General features: G+C 46.2%; 1 protein-coding gene across 6 annotated transcripts in view; it reads right to left on the reverse strand.

The window, feature by feature from the left end:
• The window catches only part of LOC111837866 (1-phosphatidylinositol 4,5-bisphosphate phosphodiesterase beta-4), a 50,648-nt gene that overhangs the window by 24,329 nt on the left and 969 nt on the right, over positions 1-25,350 (reverse strand). For 3 of the 6 annotated variants that reach the window (XM_023800338.2, XM_023800296.2, XM_023800306.2), the window contains exons 2-4: positions 22,957-23,004; positions 13,942-14,017; positions 5,441-5,538 (exon numbers count right to left, since the gene is read on the reverse strand). In XM_023800338.2, coding sequence (XP_023656106.2) covers positions 5,441-5,524 — 84 coding nt within the window. In that variant the 5' untranslated portion in view covers positions 5,525-5,538; positions 13,942-14,017; positions 22,957-23,004. Of the gene's footprint in view, positions 1-5,440; positions 5,539-8,766; positions 8,939-13,941; positions 14,018-22,956; positions 23,005-25,350 lie in introns of those variants that run through there. The other 3 variants (XM_023800315.2, XM_023800325.2, XM_023800330.2) reach the window with 2 other exon arrangements.

The following is a 25,350-nucleotide window of genomic DNA, read 5'->3' on the forward strand; positions in this document are numbered from 1 at the left end:
ACGAATCCCCTGACCAGCCAATCACAGCCACAATAACCCTCTACAACAGGTCAAAAATAATCAGTGGAAAATGTAAACAGACTTTCAACAGAAAATTACACAGGAAGTTGCTCAGCCAATCAGAAAGCCAGGTAACCATAACTATTACAGTGATTTGCTACATGGTAATTGTCAGCAGAGCAACCAACCATCTTTTAGCTTGCTTTGTTTTGGGGATAGGGAGCAAGCGCATTGCCTCGGGTAGAGTATAATGAGGTTACCATAGCTACCATGTCAAGGTAGGTCCTTTCACTTGTCACCTTATCAAGCCTTTTATTGTGTGAGGCGAACTGGAGTTTGCTCTTAATGCTTATGTAAACAACATTATGAATAAAAAAAGTACCAGGTAATTAAATTGTGTTCCTTTTTAAATTATTTATTGCAGGTATGATCTATTTTTAAAATGTTATAAAAGAGGAAATTAAAAATGTTAAACAATAAATAAATATTTGCAGTTCGGCATTTCATATTTATACTCTGCTCAGCTATGGACGAACCAGGTACTCAGTGTTCAGTAGCACAAGTTACCACATATAACACTGCCTGTCCAACAAGCAATAACATTTTCATAAATCTGTGAAAACTACTGCAATATTATGGCGATTAGTTATCTGATTTAGATCATAAACACACACACACACACACACACACACACACACAACATGAATGTTTACACTGTACAGCTTGCAGATTTATGCATTTAAAGTGACCAGCGTCTCAAAGCTGAACATTGGTACAGCACCAAGAAGCTGCTTGTGTCCAGATCCCCATCTTCTAAATCAGCATTTCTCAGCCGGGGGGCCGAGGCTGTAGGACTGGCTGAAAAACGCTGCCTCACGGAAGGTGAGCTGCGGCAGAAAAAAAGGCCTGGAAACATCGTTCTAGATTCACATGAGGTTGCAAACAGTCAGATAAAAACAAAAACATTACGGGGCAACCGAAATGTGCGCTTCATTTTCATGCTTTTGAGGCATGCAGAGTTAGCCTACTTAACTGTAAAAAAAACATTAAAAACCAGAAGAAACCTCAGACATGGATGAAGACTAGGTGAGAAAACATGCCTAATTGTCTAATATTACGAGGCGTTTTCCTAAATGAACACGGGTTAACGGTGACCTTTCACATACACAATCACGGTGAACATTTGGCGCCGAACTCCAGCTAAAAGAAAATCGCCGGTGTTTACACCGAATGACGGCTGTTTAATTACGTCAATATGTCTCACGGCAAATAAATAACCACCCTGAGATACGCTGCTGGCCGGCGTGACTGAACGCGGCAGAGGAGCCGGGGACCGGGCCGGTTCCAGATGACGCGCTGATGCGGACCCGCGTTACCGCTCAGCGCTTTTCAGTTTGCATTTGTGGTGCAGACGCATTTCCAGAAGGGGCATTTTTAATCTGGGGAAGATAAGGCAAATAAGCAAACTGATACGGTAACCAGGACGGGGCAGGAAAGGCTTTTCTTAGCAGGGAATCATTATTACAGCAGACCTAAGAGGAAGGACAGCAGCATCATTACAGGGCGTCATTATTACACAGACGCAAGGACGAGAGTCTGTGTCCATCGGGAGTGACTGGGCTCAGCGATCCGAAGCGAAGGCAGACGGGGGGGGGGGTGGCTGATGGAAAGGTGCAGGGGAGCTGCTGGTGGGGATAGCAGCTACATTTATTTATTTAGCATATGCTTTTATTATTCAAAGTGAAGCGTTTCTGAGAAACCTGGGTCGGTCAGTCCTTGGAGCAATTGGGGGTAAAGACCCTAGCACAAGGGCCGGGGTTTGAACCGGTCACCTTCCGATAACAGGCACACCATAACCTGATCCCTAACATCGCACAAATGATTAAGGAAGCATTAGCAAGCGCTGGTGGAGAGCCGGAGCGCTGCAGGCTGAATCTCACGATCCTGCACCCCCCCCCCCCTCACCCCCAGGCCTTTCCTGGGGAAGGAGCCAGACCATTGTGCTGCCTCATCAGCCCCATCCACCCGTCATCTACGCTCACAGCCGTGGTCTGAGGGGCCCCGCGGGACACGGAACTGGATTTGTTCATCCATTTGATCGTTTGTTCATTCGTTCATTTGTTTTTTCACTTGTTCCAAGTGTCCTCATCTATCCACACCCCTTATGGTCATCTTACATCTATGTACATACCGTCTGAAACTGGCGGTTATGCAATCATCCATCCATCCATCCATCCATCCATCCATCCATCCATCCTCATAATGGCTAGTACTGGGTTGTGATGAGTCTGGGTCCCATCCCAGGCAGCATATGGGATAAGGCAGGGGGTCTCGGCATGGTACACCAGTTCATAACAAATCATAAACATATAAAAAATGAACACCAATATCCAAGTTAATGTGGCATGGAATCACTATGAAAGATAATTAAGTATGGAAGACTCAAATCACCTGAAAATATCCTGCAGCAAAGCTCATTTTTCCTGTCATGTGTGCATCTCTGGCCAAACAGAATAACACCACGTTTGTGCGACTGTCTTGCAACCATAAGTCAGCCGATACAAAACAAACATTTGTGTTATTTATTTATTTTTTTAAAAAAGCAGCGAGGCAATTTCCTTCTAACTTAATGTTAACCATTTACCTTAATTTGTGTTCAAAATTGCTGAAGTTACCAGGAAAACGAGCGGAATGAAACCTTCAGTTTCTGGGAGGCAGCAGAGGAAAGCCTGAATGCTTCGACAGCCCAGACCTCCACGCCCTGCGGGGGCTGTTATTACAGCAAGCCGGCACGTTGCTCATTTCCGTTTTGCTCGGATTATACGATATAACTTCTAAAGCACGAGTTACCGAGGTGGTCACGCTCCTGCTGAAGGTGACAGGGTCCAAACAGAGCCGTACTGATAGCTGCGCTCCATGCCAGCTGGTTGAACTAAAGGGTCCAAGCACTTGCTTTTGGAAAGGTTAGCGTGACCAGAGACAAACGACCCATTGAGGACTAGACACAGACACAGCCTGCGGCTCCAGACCGCCCCCAGATCCTGTATCCTCCATGCTGGATATTATTAACTGCCAGCCATTGGTTGCCCAGCTCATCCTGCCTTTACGGTCACATGACCGCGCCGTTTTCCTTGGCTGCGGCTCCACAATTGGCTAAGAGGCACAATAATCATTCCAACAGACTCACAGTCCACTTTCGGCAAGAGCACAAAAGCCAACTTACCCAGACTACATACAGGCCCCTAAAATCCAAGCACCTTTACCTTGGACCAACAAATGACCACAAATTAAAAAAACGCTAAGATTTAGCCAAATTCTAACAGTAATGCTAATTCTCTTGTGGAACCACATGGACTGCCACTGAACGTCCGTCGCGCATTTTACCAGACTGTGCTTTAAGGATCCTGAGATGCGGCCTCATGGGAATGTCAACTGAATAAACGAAGATCCCAAAACACAAAAACAAGCATCTGACATCGAGTGCCAAACGTACTTAATAAACAATCCTAATTTTATATATAAAAACAAAACAGACAACACAGAAAAGTTAATCCTGCTCTTTTGAGAATATTTTAACGAATCTAATTTTCTGAAGAACGCACGACAAGCTAACGTACTCAGAGAAGCACAGAGTAACTCCGCCCCTCAAGTGTGTGCAAAACCATGACACTTAATGAGACAAAAAACAATTACTACTTGGGGCATATTTTACTAACAAAGAAATATAATTACAAGCTGGGAGAACTATATAGACATTTCTGATATAAACACTACTCAGAGTGATGCTGTATGAATAAGTGGTTATGGAAGATTGATGGATTATATTAGCACTGTCCTTAAAACTACTACTATAACGACTACCAGGAGAAGTACTATACACCAGGGGAAGTATTAATCAAGGAATTCCACAAGGAGCAAGCAGGGGTTACTCAGTAAACTGCCCGATGAATTCTGCTACTGTGATGCCGATGTATGAAAGCAGGCAGAAATCGCTCGAGAGAGACGTTTCATTCCGGCGCACAGTAACTTTCATCACAATTACAACGTTAATTATAGCGGTTCTCACTGTCTGGATGGTCAGCGCAGTCTGACTTTACCGCACATGGGCAAACCGGGCTGGTAAAACTGCAGCGTAACAGAAGCCCAACACGTCGCCCCCATGTGCTTTGGGGGCCGCAGATCTCGTCAAGCTACATAAACCGCGGCGTCATCTCTGAAGCATTTCACTCGCGTAGTATTTTTAGATCACCGTTGCCTGTTGACACTGTACACCGGGTAACCCTGGCGATGCAGAGCGCGTTCCTACAGCGACACGTGAACTTCCCTCAAATTAAGGCCCTTTTATCTCTGCCGAGATGGTAGGTGCCCCCCCAGCAGCGCGGCAGAAACAGCTAGCATCAGGTACGTAAACATTACCGAGGGCAGGAGGAGCTGATGAGGATTCCCCCCCCCCACGGAGCTGAGAGGAGACGCTGGTGAAACCCGAGCCCTGCTAATGACTTTCTGCGACCATCCATTCCACTTGTTTTAGCAGACGCCTTTATCCGTACATTTTTGTACATTACGTACATTTTTCGAGAAAGCAGGGTCAGACAGTCCCTGGAGCAAATCGGCATTAAGGGCCTCGCTCAAGGGGCCTAACGATGACATCACTCTGCTACTCCGGGATTTGAACCGGTGACCTTCTGATCAGAGACACAGCCTCCTAACCCAGGGAGAAACAGCAACTCAGGTTTACGGATGCAGTTTGCCCTGCCAGTCAAGCTCCACGATGATTCTGGCTATGCCCTCAGGAAAACACGGTTTCCGAAGCAGATGGAGGTCGACTGAAGGACCCAGAGAGGGAGTTGAGTCTTGCTTTGGAACCAGAGCCTGGGTCACTTCATACTAAATTATACTCTTACTAAAAATACCCACAACGACCCTTATTAATAACAAACAAAATACATTTTGAAACTGCCTTTTTCATTTTGGTGGATCCTACATGCTTAATGGACCCATCCAATCGAATATTATTTTACAGTGGGAGGCAGCGCCACACGCTGGCAAGGGTCCAGGCCATTTCTATATAAGGTAGCGGTAGCCACGGGAAAACACATTTTCCATGATGTGCCGCACAAATATAGCAGCTGCTATTTTCCCCGTGACACTTGGACGCTTAGTGGCGCCGGTGACCCCTAACCAGCAGGTGGCACTCTCTGAAAATGCTCTGGGGAAAAGCCACGTTCCGCAACTCGTTCCCACAGGAAAGCGGGTTTAGGAGGGCACACGGCCCCGGGGAGCCCGTTATTTTTCATTAACTCCAGGATTCTGGGCAGATGCGGGTCTGGCCCTCTGCAGAGGACGGTCACGTTCGTATTTCCTAAGAGTGAAGAGGAAAAGCGACAGATGTTCTGGCCAAATCGAGGTGGGGGGGGGGGGGGGGTTCATGGGCTCTCACCTCCTCAAACCTGTCGAAGATGGCCCCTTCCTGCAGGAACTCCGGAATGGGCTTCTGCCAGTCGAACTCGTACAGCTTTGTCATGGCTGCTCACGGATCTGTGGGGAGAGACGGAGAGAATGAAAGGGGTGCAGAGGGGTCGTCCTGTAGCTCTACAGGCACGTCAGGCATCGCCGTTACCCTCCACGCTGACCCCTACTGAGAAAGAACCATACCGGTCTAATAAAGTACACTTTCATTAACGTGTAAACACAAGACCTTCCCACCTGCCACGTTACCCATGAGAAGTCCCTCACAAAACCTGAACACAGAGGCCAGATTATTAAAAACATCTCTGTACCGACACCAGCCACGGTTCACCTTTAGTTCTCATTTTCAGAACCTCATCAGACTGATATTCACATCCAAAGAGAGAACCTGTTTGCCCACATAAAAATCCCCAGAATTCCATGCTTCCATGGAGAAAATAAGCCAAGATTACGGTAAAGATGTTCACTGGAAAGGCCGCAGATCGCAATCAAGGCAGCGAGGAGCCGGGCACAGCGATGCCACCTCGCCAAGGAGGTTCCCACAGGAGGAGGAGCAAGCGGCACGATCCGGGCGCGAGATTACACCAAGAGAGGAGCCGTGGGGCGGGGGGGGACACGGAGGCTTCCCATGGCGGCGGCGTCAAACGCCCCCGCGTTTCATCTGCCGGTTGCTAACGAGGGGGAAGCAGACCCCGGCCCCGAGGTGGGGGCGGCCAGCTGCAGATGACAGGGTCGGGGAGGGGCCCCAGCTTTTGATGTCAGGCTGGGGGATCAGAGACGCGCGAGCATTCATGTGCACCTTCACACGGCCGGAGACGCCACAGCAGCCCCCTTTAAATAAGACGACCTGCAAGTCCATTTTGGTGCGGCTCCGCTAATCAAAGCGCAGAGACCCGAAAACATCTGAAAGGGGAGCCGTTTTAATTCCTTTTTATTGCCACTAAAGAAACAAAGATCACAGTCATGTTTAATTCTCGATCACATTCTTTATCTTAAGGGAAAAAGGAAAAAAGTTCTTATGGCCGTTTTCCCAGCGAGTCTGCACTGGGTAAGGGGGTTTGAAAATGGATGGGAATGACAGTATAATTCCTGTCAGCACCGCTGGGAAACATCCGGAACAGGATCCTGTGAGTGCAGAGCCAGAGTCTCAGTGGTGCAGTTTCATCTGGTCCTGACACAGTACAGGAACAATCACTGAGAGATTAACGACTCAGAATGGGGGCAGGGCTGCGAACCGGCCTTCAGTTACCGTTTACCCATCAGTTTAACGATATAGTATATTTTACCGCTGATAGATTTTGTCACACCGAAACGTCTTAAATCCAAGACATGCGAGGAAAGCACGCAGAGATGAACGGCTATCCTAACGGGCTGAGACGGGCAGATCGCATGCGGCACACTGGACCCTTCTAGATGCTCCTCTGGGATTTCATTCTCATTGACTGGCAGGCAACCAGAACAAAAAAGCTTCAGGCAGTCACAGGCCACACAAAACCAGCAAGAAACATACTTCAGGAGGCCTGAGAGCCGCTCATCCTGGTCAGAGTCACAGAGGAGCTGGAGCCTGTCCCAGACGGAACAGGGCACAGGATGGCAGTCAAACACAGGGACACACCGTCACATACTACAGGCAACTTAGAGACCCTGGTCAGCGCGATGACATCTTTGGACTGCGGGAAGAAGCCCAGAGAACATGGGGAGAACATGCAGGAGGACTGGGGCACCAAGCAGAGGAAGACGTGTAGGGAAAACCTGAGGGGAGCCAACACAGGAAAGCAGAAAATCATCATTCAGCAGAGTGGAGGGAGCTGCAGAAACAGCAGAAGGACGATCGCTGTCCCCCCCCCCCCCCTTTATCACTCGCCTGATGACCACCCCCACCTCCTCAATGCCACGACAAGATGCTGGGGATCAAAACACATCAGCGGTTTCCCGTTCGTCATGGTGACGGACAGTGCGTGTGTCACACACTGGTGACAGGAAGATTCCCACCCAGCAGGGCATTCCAAGCCACAGAATGCTACTCCACCTTCAGCCAAACAATAAAACAAAATCATAAAAATCAGCGAGGATAATTTGGGAGTCCCAGACCCAATACTGACTATTACATGCAGAGAAATTAGGTGCATGAAATCACTGATGGTTCAGTTGTGATGAGAACTTTAGGCAAATTGCCAGTTCGCTTCTGGTTTTAAGGTACAGTAAGAAACAGGCATATCTGCCTCCAAAGTAGAGATGCACCGATACCGATATTCGGATCGGTATCGGCGACAATCCAGACCTATTTGACGGATCGGGTATCGGCCATGCGTGACCGATCCACGTCCTATACTTATTTATTTAGTTTTTGGCAATCAATCGCACGACAGCTCTTTCCAATTTCATATGTGTTTTTTTTGCGGCATTCAAATCGCTGTCCCTCGGTCTTTTTTGCTACTCAGTGGGTGTGAGTACAGTGACTTCCGCCTGCTCTGACGTCATGCACATACCCTTCGCAGTACGAGGAGCGTTAGATAAGACGTGATGATCTGGGAGTATTATACGCTTTTAACAGAAACCAGTAGCACAGCGATTTGCAATCCATGTAAAATAAAGTTTTGAGGTGGGAATAGTGTTTAATGGACAATCCCATTTAACAAAACGCACGCAACTGCGAGACAAAACAAAGCAATGGATGATGTGGGAGTCGCTAACCTGGACTGTCCTGCGAACTCGCTGCAGCTTGTGATACAGGAGGGGCTGCCATCGCAACAAAAGTTTAACTGCGCTGACGCCAATGGGAGAAAAACTGTTAACATTTTAAGCATTCGCCACTTGTGTATACTTGCTTTGAAGATATTCATATTGAACTGCAAATGGCTCAAAAACGCTTAAAACAAATGAGGTGGAACAGTACGTTATGTTTGTTTGTAGTTGCCTAATTAAATATTTTTTGTCATACATTTTCTCCATCTGTATTTACTAGCTTAAAAAATTAATATATAAAGTATAACAAAGTAAAAAGAGCTCATATCGGAATCAGCAGTTGTGTATCGGAATCGGATCGGAACTGAAAAAATGTGGATCGCCCATCTCTACTCCAAAGTCCATAAACAATACCTTCAGTCCCCCGCCCCCCCCAAATTCTTCAAAGCAAACATGTCATCACACGACACTGCGGAGAACATCGATTATTACACCCTTCGGAAACAAATATCTGAGACGGTCACGCGTCGCCACCAAGAAGAAAGCTTAATCATCGACGCAGAACCAATCCCGCAATTAAGTGAATGGAATGTGCCGTGCGAGTGGACGCACCTTCCCTGGGCGGTGGCGGGGGAGGGGGCTGCCTTGGTGGGGGGTCCACGGCAAGCTGCTGCACTGTAGCCCTAACGCTGCTCCTCTCCCATCGGTGCAACTCCGTTGTGAGCGACAGGATCGTAACCAGAGCCAAAGGTAATAACTGTGACAGGGAGCATAAGCCTGTGTCCACACAGTGACAGCTTAGGGGACACCCACTGCGCGGGGCAGGGGATTTCCTGCAGGTGCCTGTGGGCGGCGCCACACACAGACTCATGCATGCAGAATAAGTCAGATTATACCAGCAGTATCCGGAGCTCACTATTCATCCCCAAAATATCCCAAACGCTACATTTTGAAATTTGATTTGTCACACATAAGCAGTATAGGTGTCGATTTATATCTTTATATCCCAAAAAAGTAGAGATTAAAGAGCCCCTCAGGACACTGGGGAGTTATTTGCCCATGGAGCGGCACGTTTATCCAGCATAAATACGGCATGCGGGCAGCCACGCGGAAGCGGATATGGCCTACAGGTGCCAGAGAAACCGGATCGACGTCGGCTAAAGAGAGCAGGGCCCCAGGGTACGGTGCTGGAGTGACCCAGTGAGGACACACACACACACACACACACACACACACACACACACACACACACACACACACACACACACACACACACACACACACACACACACACACACACACACACACACACACACACACACACACACACACACGTGCGAATAACTCAGCAACCACCATAACAGGACACAGCCGGGTACTCAAAGCCTCCTGCTTGATAATATTTACTGCTCTCTAGTATTGAAAATTAATTAAAGTGACTGATTATTAACAATGACCTCATTCTGGTCCGTCTGTAGTGCCCTTCAGATGTTTTTAAAATTAATTTCACACAGTCAGATGATGTGACTCGGTGGTCCAAGCGGGAGGGGAACGATTCAGTTCTGATATGTTTGTATTTAACGAGGGTCAGGAATAGTTCAGGCTGAATTAGGGAGCTCCTGAACGACAAAGGGTTACGTGTGATTCTCCATTCACCAGGGACAAAGTTTAGTACCCAGATTAATAATATAGCTTCCTGGAAAAGGACCAGCATGGTCTGGATGAAGCCGCTCTTAATATTTTGAACATAATGGTTTGGTTGTTTTCTCATAAAACCAAAATTTCTCAAACAAATAAAAACACACACATACAAACATAGCTCTATGTTTCCCCTTTGGCTGTTTTATCGCTCTGAGATACTCAAAGGACCGACAGACCTGAGTCCTGATTTTCAGTGTCCCAGGAGTATCTCTGCTTTTTTTTTTTTTTTTTGGGGGGGGTCGTCAACCTCCTGCTTGAAGGTTTCCCTAGTCCACGCTTGCCCAAAAATGGACAAAACAGGACCAACATTTAGTACCGCCCCCTACTGATAACATCGTAATACTTCAAAGCACAGACCAGCTTCTTTTTAAGACAAATCAATTACCCTAATAGAGTGTCTGCTGCAGGTCGCCTTGATTTTCCATTAATCAGAAGCCGTTACAGGAGGGGATGGAGAAGCCATGTAACCGCGAGACGCGGATATTAGGCATTAGCTGGACGGTTCTCAGCTGGTCCGAGGCATCAAATAAAAAAAAAAAAAAAGAAAAACAGCGAATCCTCTCCTTGCCCAAATAAGTACCAATAACCTCTGCCCACCCCCTTCCCTGGACCTCCCCAGATAATGTGGTCTGAGCAATAAGACAGAATGTTTTCCAGCCTCACCGAAATAGAATGTGGCCTTATACAGATGGATTGGGTAGGTGGGGGGGGGAGAGGGGGCAAACGAGAGTGCCCTCTGCTGACCGCAGGCATGTCCTGAGAGCGGACCCGATACCAGGCAGGTCTTCTCGGTGTTGGGGGGGGTGGGGGGCTGCAGCACTAGAGACCTCAGGACAGGGTAATAAAATAATTCAATTCTCCCCATACATTATTTATTGGCAGGCATTAGGCATGCAGTTATAATTAATTAGCGGTGCCTTTTCCAATAACGCACGATTGTTCACCACTAGTCATTAATTATTAATCCGCATGGGGACTTGAACACAGTAGTTCGTTTTTTTTTGGGAGGGACCACAGTCATTTCAGCTGCACGAGACACACTGGTGTGTTTGGTCAGGATTCGAAGATTCGTACCCACAGGCCTCAACCCATTTGCATCTACATGTCAATAGTACTCTTACATGAAAGCTAGATGCAATAACCCTGCAGTTACCCGTCCACACATATCTAAACTGGGCATCCCAAGACCCCCCTCAGGCGTGTCCGAAACTCCCCGTCGAGCGGGGAATGCCCGTGAAATCCACACCGTGCACGGCGCCATCAGAGGCACCGCCAACAGGCTCTGTGTGGGGTACTTTTCCCTTTGCCTCGTTAGAAAAAGAAGCCCCCTTCTCACACACCAAACAGATGTTGCTCCTAGCTGACATCACATCGCCATGGCAACCAGCCACGGTCGTCCACGGCAGCTGCTTCACCACGGCTTCACAGAGATAACTGTGCACATTTACAGTGCGGCTTCACAGAGATAACTGTGCACATTTACAGTGCGGCTTCACAGAGATAACTGTGCACGTTTACAGTGCGGCTTCAGAGCCAGCCCTGGGGCGCCTCCAGTTATACACCTGTGCACTGTTAGAAAGGGATCCTATTATTATTATTATTATTATTATTATTATTATTATTAACAGCCAGCTTCATCCCTTTCGTCCCTTTTAAAACGGGGCCCAGCATAACGAACAGGGCCACACAGAGTCATCACCGACACATCAGAGAGTACCGCTCATTTATAAACACTGTTTGTTTAACGAAAGCATTAGTACGCTTCCACTAACGAAAAATTCTGCCCACGTTATAATGCTGTGTGCAACCACCCTTACACATTACAATAAGAGTATCTCTGAATGCACGCAGTAAGCAGGGCAGAATTTACTCACAAGTTCATTTTACATTTTTGTTTAGCAGAAGCTTTTATCCAAAGCAACACATATATAGGGTCGACGAGTCCTTGGAGCATTTAGGGTTTAAGGCCCCCCCCCCCCCCCAATACCTTCCCCTGGCTACAGGGTTCACCTTCTTTTCCGGATAAATCTACAGCACACATTCGGCTGACTCCCTTTTCTACCCGCACCCCCCTGAAATAGACACCCCGCACCCCCCTGTCTCCAGTACAAAAATCTCGGTCTGGGTTAAACTGATCCTATGACAAGTGAACAAGATTTTTAAAAGATCTGAAAGGAAAAAAAAAAAAAAGTCGGCTTTTCACAGAAAGTACAGATTAGGTGAGAGACGACCCTCGATGGCAAATCCCTACAGGCAGCCACAGAGATTTTTAATACGGATTCGGCAGAAATGTGTCACCATGTGCTCAGCACGGTTAGAAACAACATATTTAACATCCAGTAATTTGCCTGGTGACATTTTGTTCCTTGACAGGCTATTTCAGCTCCTTTCAAACCAAGACTCGCAGGCCCAGGCAGAGAGTAACTCCACAGACAGGGAGGATGTAAAGTCTCCCCGAGACCATGCAGCCATCTCGGACTGCACCGGAGGCCTCGATGGGGCCGGGCGGAGCTTAATCAGAGCCGTCCCGGGTTAAACCACAGCAGAGGGAATGGAAGGATCAAAGAGAATTTCATCAAAAAGGACAGAATGCATGATGAATAACAGCAGATGGACAAAGGTCATTACACTGAGCCGAACAGAAGTAAAAATGATACGATCATTTGTGTCACCCAGAGAAACTAGAGCAAGAAAGCATCCAAACGCCAGGCCCAAACGGTATCGGCTTCTGATTTTTTCACCGGCTCCTTTCCGTTTGTTTTTCTATGATTGAGATCTTTCCCTTGACACAGTACATGTCGGCTTTGCCCAATATAAACATCAGTTCCCGCATCCAAATTTCACAGAGGAGCCGATCCTGATTTTCCGGTCATGCCGCTCTGGTCCAGAAGCTTCAGTCACCTGAAGCTCACCATCCTCAGCCGTACGTTCAACTTTCTGATGTCATCGCTCACCAGGACTTTTATGGAGATGTGAGTAGGATCAGCAACAGCTTTTACGATCAATTCAGCACCGATCCCCAGAGATTCATGAACAGAATAAAGAGTAAAGGTAGATTATGGCGGTGGCTCTGGTATTTTCGGTGGTTGACGAGGGCCGTGGTAAACATGGAGCCTTGGACACAAGCATGCTGAAGACCACATGCAGCACAACAGTACCTCCAGAACATCATTACCCAGTCATATCTCACCAACATCACAACAACAAGCCATCTGCAGGTTCAGGAATGTTAGATTTAAGACTTTTAACACTTATTGCCAATTATACACAATAACAAAAACATGCAATGACACCAGTCACTTTAGGTTGCTGGCACTTTGCGTTCCCCATATGCAAGGTGAGACTCCACAGCTCTGATTCCCGTCGCACCGAGTTTGAGGAACTTCCTGTACACCAAATATCGTTAACAGATTTTAACCATGGAGGTCATCTATGCAGATTCCATTGAACATGTGATTTAAAAATTCAAAACGGTTGCAGCTAATAAAATCTTTCCATGCATGGACCCGAATCGATGTTATTTTCCACGTTTGTGCCTTTAAGTCCCTTAACAGATGGACTTAAGACATTTTAATACCAATTAAGGACTTATTTTTTTAGATTTTTTTAAGGATCTAAAGTGCCAGATGGACAGAACAGACTTCAGTCACATGTTCACGGCCTGTAGACATGATTGGGGGGTTGCATGCTTGCGCCCCCCCAGCCACGGCAAGAGCGGAGACAGGCGGCCATTCGGACGAGCGGCAGGGCTCACAGTGGTATACCCTAAATATACACACACCGCCACGACGTACGCGGACAACACAAAATCCCATCCGCAATCTGCTCAGACAGGCATAATCCACAGAGACAGCAACATCCGAAGGCTCACGGAAATCCCGTCGAGAGAGAGAAGGCCGCATGACCTTGACGGGAAACCCCCTGTGGGGAATCCCCCCCCACATCCGACAGCAAACTGCCCCGTCTCGATAGCAGGGAAAACACGGATGCTCGTGTTTCATTAACGTGTGCTACAAACATGGCCACAGTTTGCCCTCCACTGCCAAATCACGGTTATGCCGACGCGCGGCACATTATGGAACTTACCGGGCATACGGCAGGAGTCTGGGAGAGGCAGACGGCAGGAGTCTGGGAGAGGCAGACGTCAGTGCCGATCTTTGTTCTGCGAGGAGAAACACAGCTGCTTAGATACCGACTGTCCAAGGTACACAAACATATTTGAATGAAATATGTGGTTTGCCTGCTTTAGGCTGGACTGTGATTAGCAGGAATGTCTTTAGGAAAATGCAGGATTTGGTCTGAGGGAGATGGAACTGAACAACATGGGACTGCAAGAACGGGAAATGGAAAATGTGTCTGGAGACAGGACTGGAAGCAATGGGAAGAAGGAAAGGACAGCAAGCAGCCGATCCGGTGCTGACACACACACAGACAGAACAGGCAGAATGGGTAATGGCAGGACTACACGTGGGTATAGGGTCAGGACCCAAAGGATTTCCGGGACCCAAGACGAAACAGGTGAGTTTACATGGTGAAACCATTACATTAAATGTATTTAGCAGATACTTTTACCCAAAGCCCAATGTTTTTTGGGAAAGCTGGTACAGCAACGGCCCCATGCAGAAAACACTCTGTTTGGTTTTGACACAAAGGCCAAACCCGCTGAGCGAGCCTCAAACCACCCCAGTGAGAGACGGGTACCATCCTGAACTGGAATTTACTCTGCAACAAGCAGTTTACCTTCCAACAGAACACGGCACTGAACAAATACTGGTCAAACGCAACTTACCATTGCAGGATTTACGGGAGTATGTCTATTTGTAAAGATAACACACATGACTCTTATCATACAGACAAACAATGACAGATGACTGATGAAGGCCAGTCAAATATTTGTCATTAAATACTTTTTGGTTCACAGCTTTTTTTTTTTTTTTTTTTTTACATATTTGTCCAACTGCTGGTTTTTCGACTTTCAGTTCCATGTAAAGATGCAGGTTGCTCCTGTATTGGGTGGACATTTTAATTTTATAAAGTTAGGAATAAAATAAGGTACATTTGTAATAAGTTTAATGTGTCTATTTTAAGTGAATATTAGCATAATTTTTAAGGTGAGAAATTTAAGTTAAACTTAAGTTTCACAAAGACCCTTAATTTAATGGCCACTCAACTCTATTCTATTATGTGAAAACATCAACAACTCAGTTTCTCCATTTGTTAAAACCTTAATAAACTCTGAAGTGCACTTTAATTTAAATCGTAGGTCCCAGCTTCGTTAGACAAACGCCAACTGCAGCAAGCAGGAACAGGGGGATTCACAATTTTGCAAAGAATTTTCGTCAGTGTCCTAAAGTACTCGGGACACTGGGTTTGCACAAGCAATATCGTGTTTTAATGAAATTACTTTTAATCTCAAAGACAATAACAGCGCGTGAGATACTTATATAAGACCGGAGTTATTTTATTACTGAAAGATAAAGACAGATAGAGATAAAGAAGAGAGATGGTTTGCGCCCGAGGGCACAGAACCTGCTAGCCTCCATTCCAGCCAGGAGCACATTTGCATCGGGCGTTAATTGATTAAATCTCAGACGACCGATCACATCAAACCGGTGGACTTGCCACATGGACCCTTGAACGAGGCCCTGAAGCTCATAGGTGCTCCAGGGTCGCTGGATAAATGGCTGGTATTGAGCTCGGAACCCAATCCTTACTCTCACTATACCCATCTCTCTCGTGGAGAACAGGAAATGGATTTACAGGAGAGAGAGAGAGAAGACTGGGGTCTGAACACAAGCTCATTAGATGAGGTGGGGGCGTTAGGGGCCAAAGCCCAGTTGAGATGTAGCTACTCTACAAAGAGAGGGATTCAAACTAGCGACCTCCCGATCACAGAAGCCTAACTCACCGAGCCACACGTCGACCCCCCAATGCATGTGAAAAGCAAAACATTCTGATATAGCTGCACTCATAAAAAATACTAACAACAACATAACTATAAACCGTTATTAATGCACAAGGCTACACGGAACCATATTTTAAGCAAGCTATGACGCGACTAGCTGTGACAAGCGGTTGACTCAAAGTGAACGAATATATCTGCTTAGCAAAAACACACAAAGACACTTTCAAACAGCAGAAAGCGTCTGCCATGCTACAAAGCCGCCCCCTCAGCAAGTCTGGCTTTTAATGAAATGCCCGGCAGGACATCCCTGACATCTAAACAAATCCGCCGCACTGTAAACCTCACACGTCACCTTCCATTAGCCGCACGCCGAACACGCTCCCGCTTCACCCCCCACCCCAAAATCCCCAGGACACGCAACCTTCTTAATCAAAATATCAATGGCCAGTTGTCACGAAATTACGATCTTACTGGTCATCTTGCAAAGAGACGGTAGTCAGTAGAAATGTATAATTGTGTAAGACAAACATGATGTATTGGGACAAAGTACAGTAAAAATTCAGTTGAACAGTTGTTTCAATGTTTATTAGCTTTGTTTGTAGGTAAGAAACATACTGACACAAACTGAACAGTGCAGAAATGGAAGATAACTACAAGCAGGTACCAAAAACAATATACAGTAACCACTTCACATTCGAGAGGGTTATTGGCGGCAGATCCGTTCTCGAATAATACCTGGGCCCCCCTAACCTCAACCCATAACAGTCTGCTAGCCTCAAGCAAAACATAAAAAGTCTATTTATTACAAATTTCAAAACAAACAGTACTGTACACTTTGCATGTCAAATTACTTTGTCATTTCCTATCTAGATCTTTATACAATATACAAAACATCAAAATTATGCCTTTGTATGTACAGTTACTACTGTACACACTGGGAGCACTACATTGTGGACTCATAATTAAAGATGTAAACTTTTCAGTGCCATTTTGCAAGTTACTCTGAGAAACACGAGAGTCCTTCCTTGGTCACAAAGACAGCTAACATGAGATTTAAATATATCATGCATCACTAATATTAATATATTTTACGAATTTATGCGACCCAAATCATTTTCAGAATCGTTTTTTGGCTTACGAGGGGCTGCGAGTTTCTGCATTCTGTCGGCAAGCTCCAAAAATAACCTTGTTTGTTTAATTGCTCATGGCCAGTTCGCGAATAACTGAAACTCCCAATATCAAATGCACGAATCGGGAGGAGTGACCGTAATTATAACAGATTTCTCGGTCTGTCTCAGAATGTTAACAGTCTGGTCTCTTTCCCACTCCTGTGTTTGTAATGTGCCATTCGCCTCACTCGTACGTCGCTCTGGACAAAAGCGCAAATGTAAATGTACTCCCCCCTCCACTTGTCGTCCCGAGAGCTGCTGATGGAGAGAGATCGGTAGGGGGCATCCTGACAGTGGCTGGTAGCTCCCACCCAGACCTTCATCAGTGGGTCTAGACGGGAGGACGGGCAGCCATGCGGGATCGAGGGCGTCACGCCCGCTGCACAGGGACACTGTCAGCAGTTTGGAGTCTCTCCCACCTAAGCGGTACTGAAGTAGCACCAGGTCAGACAAACCGACCTGGAGCAGCAGCCTCACGATAAGGGGGATTTACAGCTGGCAATTCAGCTCAGGTGGAGGACTCCCAAACACGCCGACAACAGCGGCGTTTACCACCATTCAAACCATGCATTTGCACGGAGCTCTGTAGGTTTGGGGCCCCCTGTTGGCCACAAACAGTCACTAAACCACATATATTTAATAAACATTTCCCTATATGTTTATTTTGAGATACTGAATCGGCATGTTCTGCGAACTAGTTACGATCTTCTGACTCTATTCAGTAACTATTTATTGAGTTTCTGAAAGATCAGGGGAGGGGGGGACAGGAATGGGACAGGGCCGGCAACTGGGCCAGAAGAGTCCATATCTGAGCATCTGACGACAGCTCAGCACCGAGTCCCTCCTCAGGAAACGGGCTGACAGATCACAGACCCACACGCACGACGGAACTTCCCCCGAGTCGGCTGGCAGCCGGCCGGCCTCCGCATTTGCAGCGTGACGTTTCTGTTCCGGGAGGAACCATCTGTACTAAGGCTGGAGTACCGGCAGCGAAAATCATTCATTTCATCACAAAATTAGCTGAATATGTGGGGAAAAAAAACAAAAAAAAACTATGGAATAAAATTTCAGAAAAAGCTAAATTGGGAATTTTGCTGCCTGTGAAACAAAAAGTTTATTCTTCTGTTTCAGCCATTACTTCCATTTCATATTTATTACAAAAACAAGGACCTCTGCAGCTCCTAGTTGTGTCTGTTTTGATGCCTCCTCCTGATTGTCACCTAACATACGAGTACCCATTCCAATGCGCTGATGTTCAAAAGGCAAATGAAGATCCTTCAATTCTCAAGTGTCGGAGGGTGACTGGGCAGTCCTGGAGAGGGGTGAACGCTAACGTCTAATGACAGGAACATATTCTGATGCTGCAATCGTATCTTAGAGACCATTTGTCTGGCAGACACACAAATGGAAAAAAAAAAAAATCTTCATCTGCTGAGGATCTGGTAAACTAAGAACAATAATCAATAAACAACATTAAACAGCGCCTTTTGACAAACAAAGCCCATTGGACAGTGGTGCCTGCTATGCACAGTAAAACACACAGACTCCCTGGTTACGCTGCGTTTTGTCACGGGACTAATCCTCAGGGATGACAAGGCAGTGTAACACACAGAACAGCAGCCAACATCCCATCATTCAGCCCCTTGCTTTATTTCTATTTCAGTACGGTTTAATGATCTACGTTTAGTCACAGCCGTGCCTAATTCATAGCCGGCACAGTCGGCATGTCATCGGGGAAGGCGTTTGCTTCAAGGACACGAGGCCCTCTGCAATTGTTAGGTTACAAATCAATGTCCTAAAGCAATGCGCCACCTACTGTCCCAGGAAAGTATTGCAACTTTGAAGCATATGCCGCATGCTGAACCAAGACCGCATTACGAGAAAAGCATAACGCCATAAGCTGAGACACCAAAACGCACAGCTGCAGCCAGCAATCGACAGGCTTCATGTTTTTGCAGCTAACAGGTGAGTACAGAAACAAAGCAATACACCAGCCTGCAAACAAGACTGGTTTGTGCAGTTTTAGCCATGGCTACGATGCGAGAGGTACCTACAAAGTGTCAGCACAGATATTCCCATGATTAAAACTGCAGCTAAGAGGGATGCGATCCAAAATCCACAAGGGGTTTTCAATCTGGAAGGCTTCTCAGTGAGAACCAGTATGTCCCATCTTTTCAACAACAACAACAAGCAACAACAAAAACGTTCAGAATTTTCTCGCCACACCCATGAGGGCCGCGGTGCATCTTCCTGGCGAGCTAAATGGAATGTAAACAAACAAGCGAGCGTGACCCCAAAAACGTCACCATGAGCACCGGTGTCGTCAGACAGCTGTGGTGGGGGCAGTGTGCTGAGAGATTTGCCGCTTCCACATGTCAAATGTGGCCCGGCCAAAAGTAGCCTCGGCGGAGCGTCCTGAAAACGCCCAGGATACGGCAATGGGACAGCATGCACATATACACATACAGCAGGCCTGCACATATACACATACAGCAGGCCTGCACATATACACATACAGCAGGCCTGCACATATACACATACAGCAGGCCTGCACATATACACATACAGCAGGTCTGCACTGCACGACACATTTCAAGCTGTTTTCCTGTTCAATAAGCATGAAATAAGGCATCTATCAGACACTGCACTGTACGTACAACAGACATGAGGCTAAATCTGAAGGTTAAGTATTTGAAAATACAACCAAAGGAAAAAGAAAAAAAAGACAGTTCTTACCACAATCACACTAAGTGCATTAAGATGGGAAAATGGCCATTAAAAATATGAAGAGACCTTAATACATGAGCTGATTCACAAAAAAAGAATGTCTGTAAATGTTGTAGTGTCTAAACTCATCAAAAACCAGGGAATGTGTTTGTTACCATCAGATGCCGCACGACATTACAAGGACTTCAAAACATTAACACAAAGTTTTATAAACTTATTGAATTCATCTGTCTAAAAGAATTTCTTTGTGAATAAATAAAATCACAATCACAGTGTTTCCAGCCACCTGACTGGATTATGGCGCCCGGACCCGCTTATTCACACCGTGACACCCCCGCAAACAGATCTGCGCCGGAGGCCGGAGCGATCCCGGGAAGCCCGAGAGAGCGGAAGGCCGCTTTCCGTGACCGCGGGAGCCTGCTGAATCCCACCGAGACGGAGAAGCTGCTCGCGCTCCACGAGCGGCAGGGAAATGAGGTCTGGGGGTCTCTGTCTAATTTCAGCTCGACACAATGTATGTATGAAACCATCTGCCGTCGGAGGGCCTAATTACAAAAGCGCAAATAGAAGGACGGGGAGACGCTCAGGCTCCTTCCCCACCGTGAACGTGGCGGACCTTCTGGCTGTTCGTTCGGTATTTTCCCTGGCCTCAGTGTTCACACCTGTGAACCGCGATCGAAAGTGGTGCATTTGATATGGTCGAGTCAGGCCTCCCAGAGCCAGGCTAAGTCAACAGCCTCCCCCAACAGCATAACTGTGAGCTGCCTCTGTTTGCCTCCCCCCCAACCATCTTTTCTTATCCGCTTTAGCAAGCTCATATTTTTGCGCCGGTCACCGTTACGCCTTTCGCAAACAAGGCACTCCATCTGACGGTCAGCGAATAATTACGGCCGTAATGACTCTCGCGACACGCAAGTCAGCGCCTGGAGGACATCCGCCAAATGACCACGGTCATACGTGGGGACGGTCTGCTTCGGATTCACCGAACGTGGTTTGCTGACATTCTCCTCCGCTCCCGGGACAGCAAACTCCTCCAGATTAAACACTGACGAAGCTCAGAAGGTAACACTTACCAACTAGCTTATTGTGGTTTTTCATTGATTAAATATGTTATTTCTACAGAATGTAAAATATAAACAAAAACAAAAACAAATCGGGGGGGGGCAGCATTCTGAATTCAAATTAAGTCATCTGATCCCAGCAAGAAGTCATGCGTTTCTTTGTGCCGAGAGCAAATTAACCCTCTGGGGTGGAAATGCCTGGTCTGGTCACTAAACCAAACTGCTTAGAGACATATTCAGGCACACGCAAACAATCTGACCTATTAATCCATAAGGTGACCACCCTATGCTCTCAAACATTCATCATAGATCCTAGCCTTGTGTCATTTACCGTTCCCTATCCTTCGACACACGTCTTTATTGTCGTTTACCGGTGCTGCCGTTTGAGCTGAGCCGAACAAGTTTTTCATCGTAGATACAATCGCGCAACGACAACGAAGAATCCCGATCCTGATTCAGCGCAAAATCGTCGTCACGCGACGACGGTGACACTGCGGATCATAATGCAAGCTCATAAACGTTACGCCGAGGAGGAAAAAAAAAAAAAAAAAAAAAAAAAACACGAAGAAAGTCACTTCCTATACTACGGGGCAGAGGTCGACAGTTTAATTGGGGAGTGTAAATTACATTCACAAGCGCGTCACAAGCGCCTTTAGTGGTTTGCGGCATGGGCTTGGTGAGCGCGAGCAGAGCGATCCGTTTCCTGTGGGGGGGATGAAATTAGAAAGGGCAGATAATAGCTTTTCTTTCCACAGCCCCCGTGTATTTTTAGCCTACACGTGTAGTCCAAGAAAAGTGCGCGGATTATTCTGTCTTGTACATCCTAATAAGCACAAAGCACCCACGGTATAATTAAAGCACTCTCCTTCTAATCGGGAAGCCAGCGGATCTGCGCACTGTGGACCCGGTGCTGTGCTGGACTGAGGTACTGGCTTCCCAGCATTCTAAGGAAGCGCGTCACACTGGCAGCCGCCAGAAAAGCCGCCACAGCAGCAGCCGTGCCAAACGGGCCACGCTCCGGGTCGGCTTGGGTAAGCCATGGCCGATCGTCATAGGTGGGAGGGTGGGTCGAGATCCCATCACACTCCGAGACACAAACCAGCTCCCATTGGGTTCCATCACCCCCAGGATAACGGGTAGCGTTTACAATTCCGGGGACAGGAAAATGGGTCAGTGGTAAGAAGCAGTCCATCCCAGCAGTGCGGGATGTGGAGGCCACAAGACAGCAAGCGCTACACTGCCACACAGTGCGTATTACTCCAGCACACACTGCACCCCCCTGGGCCCTGCCGGGGGGGGGCGTTCGCCTTCACACCCCCACTGATGGAGCCTTAGTCCTCATGCTGACCCACTCTAAGCAACCAGAGCCCGCAAATAAAGTCACTGGATCCGTTCAACAATCAGCTGCAGCACAACAAGCCTCAACCCCAATACCTACTGCGCATGTTAGACCATCTGCGAAGGAAATGCTGTTCGGGGGAGCACTGGGATACTGGCAACATTGCAGTTTCACATTCTTATGTATTCTTAAACCAAATCTGTATTGGAATATTCACATTGCATATATTGGGATATCTTCTAAAATGCAGAAAAATTTAATCTGTAGGCATTTACCCGAGTATACATCATAACAATAAAGGTCTACGACGCGATTACGCCATTTAGCTGTTTATTTGAAAAAGTTTCTGCTAGCTAATAGCCTAACTTAAAGCAGCCTTTATGCCACAGATTTGCAGACACCTTATTTTCCATCCCAAACACTGTGAGCAAAGATAAAAAGACTATTGAAAGGTTTTGCATAAAACTTGCCAAGTGTGGTCAGCTGAAAATTCTCATAAGACTTGGATATTAATCTCATCTGTCTCAGAAGTAAAAAAAAAAAAAAAAAGAAAAAGAAACAAACAGAAAAAAAACATTTCATTCAATTAAAAAATCTGTTGGGACAAGGCCTATTTTTAAATAAATGAGATGTGAAGCACAGCATAATGAAATTTCAGTTTCACAGACATATTACAGTGTAAACATATCAAGTACACCTAAGGACACTTGACATAAACTGCATTTGATAGCTTTTTAAATATGGAGTACATACATAATGCCCACACTATTTGTTTGGTGCATGTGAGCATTATACATTACGCTAACATTCACTGTTTTCTACAATGCCATGTTTGATAAAAGACAGACGTGCACAGACACACACACAGGAACATTTAAACAGAAGGCCAAGGTAACTCACCAGTTCAACATGAGTTAATTTTGGAAACAAAAAGCATCTCTTTCTTCCCTAACAAAAGAAGAGAAAAACAAACACAATCAAATATCAACTTTTGCGTTCCCAGGGAAGAAACAGCTTCTAAAAGTCAGATCTTTCCCTGAACTGGGCACCATGAACAGCCGGTTAATACATTCTCCAGAGAAAACATGCGCTTGTCTTCTGCCAAAGAGACCGTGCAAGAGATTTCCATTAAAGGTGTCCCCAGAATTAAAAGACCGAAGATCACATTACAGCAGTCACTAATGGGCAGTGCCGAAACTTTCCAAATGAACGAAACTGCAACGCCGATATATATGGGTGCTAGGAGGAGAGGGAAGATTAACGTCACATTCAAAGGGATTTCATGGTCTATGACCACAGGCAGATTGCAGGGTTTTCATTTATCCTGATTAATATGGAGGACAGCAGCTGGTGCAGCACGTGACAGGAGGCACTGGTGCCGTCAGTGGATTCCAGTCCATCAAAGGCTACAGGTCCAAACCCACCAAGGGAACAAAGTCTTCAACCGACATACGCCTTTCCACCAAGGGCCTTGGGCTATCGGGGAGGACATTCACGCCTCAAGGCCCCTCAGCACAACGTCCACGTGCTGCTACGCGATAAACAACCAAAGCAGCATCGGCTGAAAGACGACAACTTGGGATTTTTAAAAACAAAGCCAGTCTGGACCTTAGCAGTAAATGAAAGTCTTCAGAAAAGTGAGCGCCAAACAAGTTAAGACAGGCTGTTTATAAATAAATATGCTTGTATTTTCAGCTGGATATTAGTGCTCTGCACGCCAGTTAAATCTCAAACTAATGAGCCCTTCACACTGTCTTGGGGGGGGGGGGGGGGGGGTCGTAAACAAGTTCTACTTTCATCAGCAACTGTTAAACGCAATCCGGTATGCTGTAGGTGTTTCACATTCAAAAGAAGCATTATCTGAAAAGGAAGATAACGTTTCAACTGAGATCACAAAAGCGTGAGAAGCACTAAATGTTCTTAGTCAGATATGGAGGCTTTGGTCAATTGCACACAGTTTATTTATGCTATGAATGAATCAGTCACAAATGACAGTATCCATGCGCGAGTGTTCGCCCACTGAGGCTCTCCTCTGGGTGGGAAAGATAACCAGCGTGACTGACAGCTAAAGTGACTTCCAACATCCTATTTAATTATCATGCACTACAAGAAAACTTACTAATGTTAAACGGAAACAGCGGGTTATGCTGGTTTTAGTTACTCTTTAGAAATGACATTTTTGATCACTGGCTGTTTTCCTTACTTTGTTAATGTAAATTAAAGGCGATTTACACACACACTACATGCTGTTAAGTTCCAATTTAATACACGGAAACTGCAAAGGACAAATAGCAACATGAAAAACCACCTGTCTGATCTTATGTAATCGCTGATAACAGATGACAACTATTACATTATTCCTCACATTTCTCCTGCTAAATATATATATATATGCAGAACGGGGAAGGGGTGTTAGGGTCTTTTCTAACCCCGGTTATGAAACGCTATATAAAGTTGTGATAGAAACGGATCCCCGAGCGCACAGCCAGCTCAACACAGGTGAGGATCAACATATTCCCGCAATGTGACTAATGTAAAGTTAGATTTTAAAACACCTGCTATAGGGAGGGCTGCACAGATGCCCGTAATAACAGTGAGATCACTATTCCCGCCTCTGGTAGGGAGACACACTTATTAAACACCGGTTCCTCTATAAAATCGCACTGACCTTTTTTTAACTACTTTCCTTTTTTTAATTTCACAATTGGCCTCGTTGGAGTTAATGAGCCTCCGCCGTCCGAAGGAGACGCTGGGGGTCAGTAAAAAGCGGCACGGCGCTCTTAAAACGTACCTTAAAGGCTGCACCAAACAGCATTTTCAAAATAAATTCATCCCGTGTTTGCATTTCCCAGCACGTCGTAAACATTACAGAGAATCAGACTCTGCACAAACAGGTGTGAAACGGGTCACATCTGCATTTTCCAAACTCATTCATGCAAATCAATGTCCCAAAAAAACGCACAAATAATAATAATAATGATGATAATAGCCATTATTATTATATTGACCCGATCCCGCTATCATCACCCTACCATAATTTTAACATTACAATTCTGCTGCATGCTTTAATGCGTGCGAGGCCACAGGAGCATTCAAGCTGGGACACCGGTATAGTTTATACACAAGAAAACAGATTAAACAGTCCTGATGCATATATTTTTTCGTGGTTTCTTCGCGCGGGCGGCATATCAAACTGCATGCAAACACTCTCTATGCAAGTGATGCGTGCCGTTTCATTACTGCAACCATGCATTTTACTGGTTTATCAAACGCAAAATAAAAAAAACAATGCGC

Source organism: Paramormyrops kingsleyae, chromosome 19 (genome assembly GCF_048594095.1).
Source record: "Paramormyrops kingsleyae isolate MSU_618 chromosome 19, PKINGS_0.4, whole genome shotgun sequence".
Taxonomy (NCBI): domain Eukaryota; kingdom Metazoa; phylum Chordata; class Actinopteri; order Osteoglossiformes; family Mormyridae; genus Paramormyrops; species Paramormyrops kingsleyae.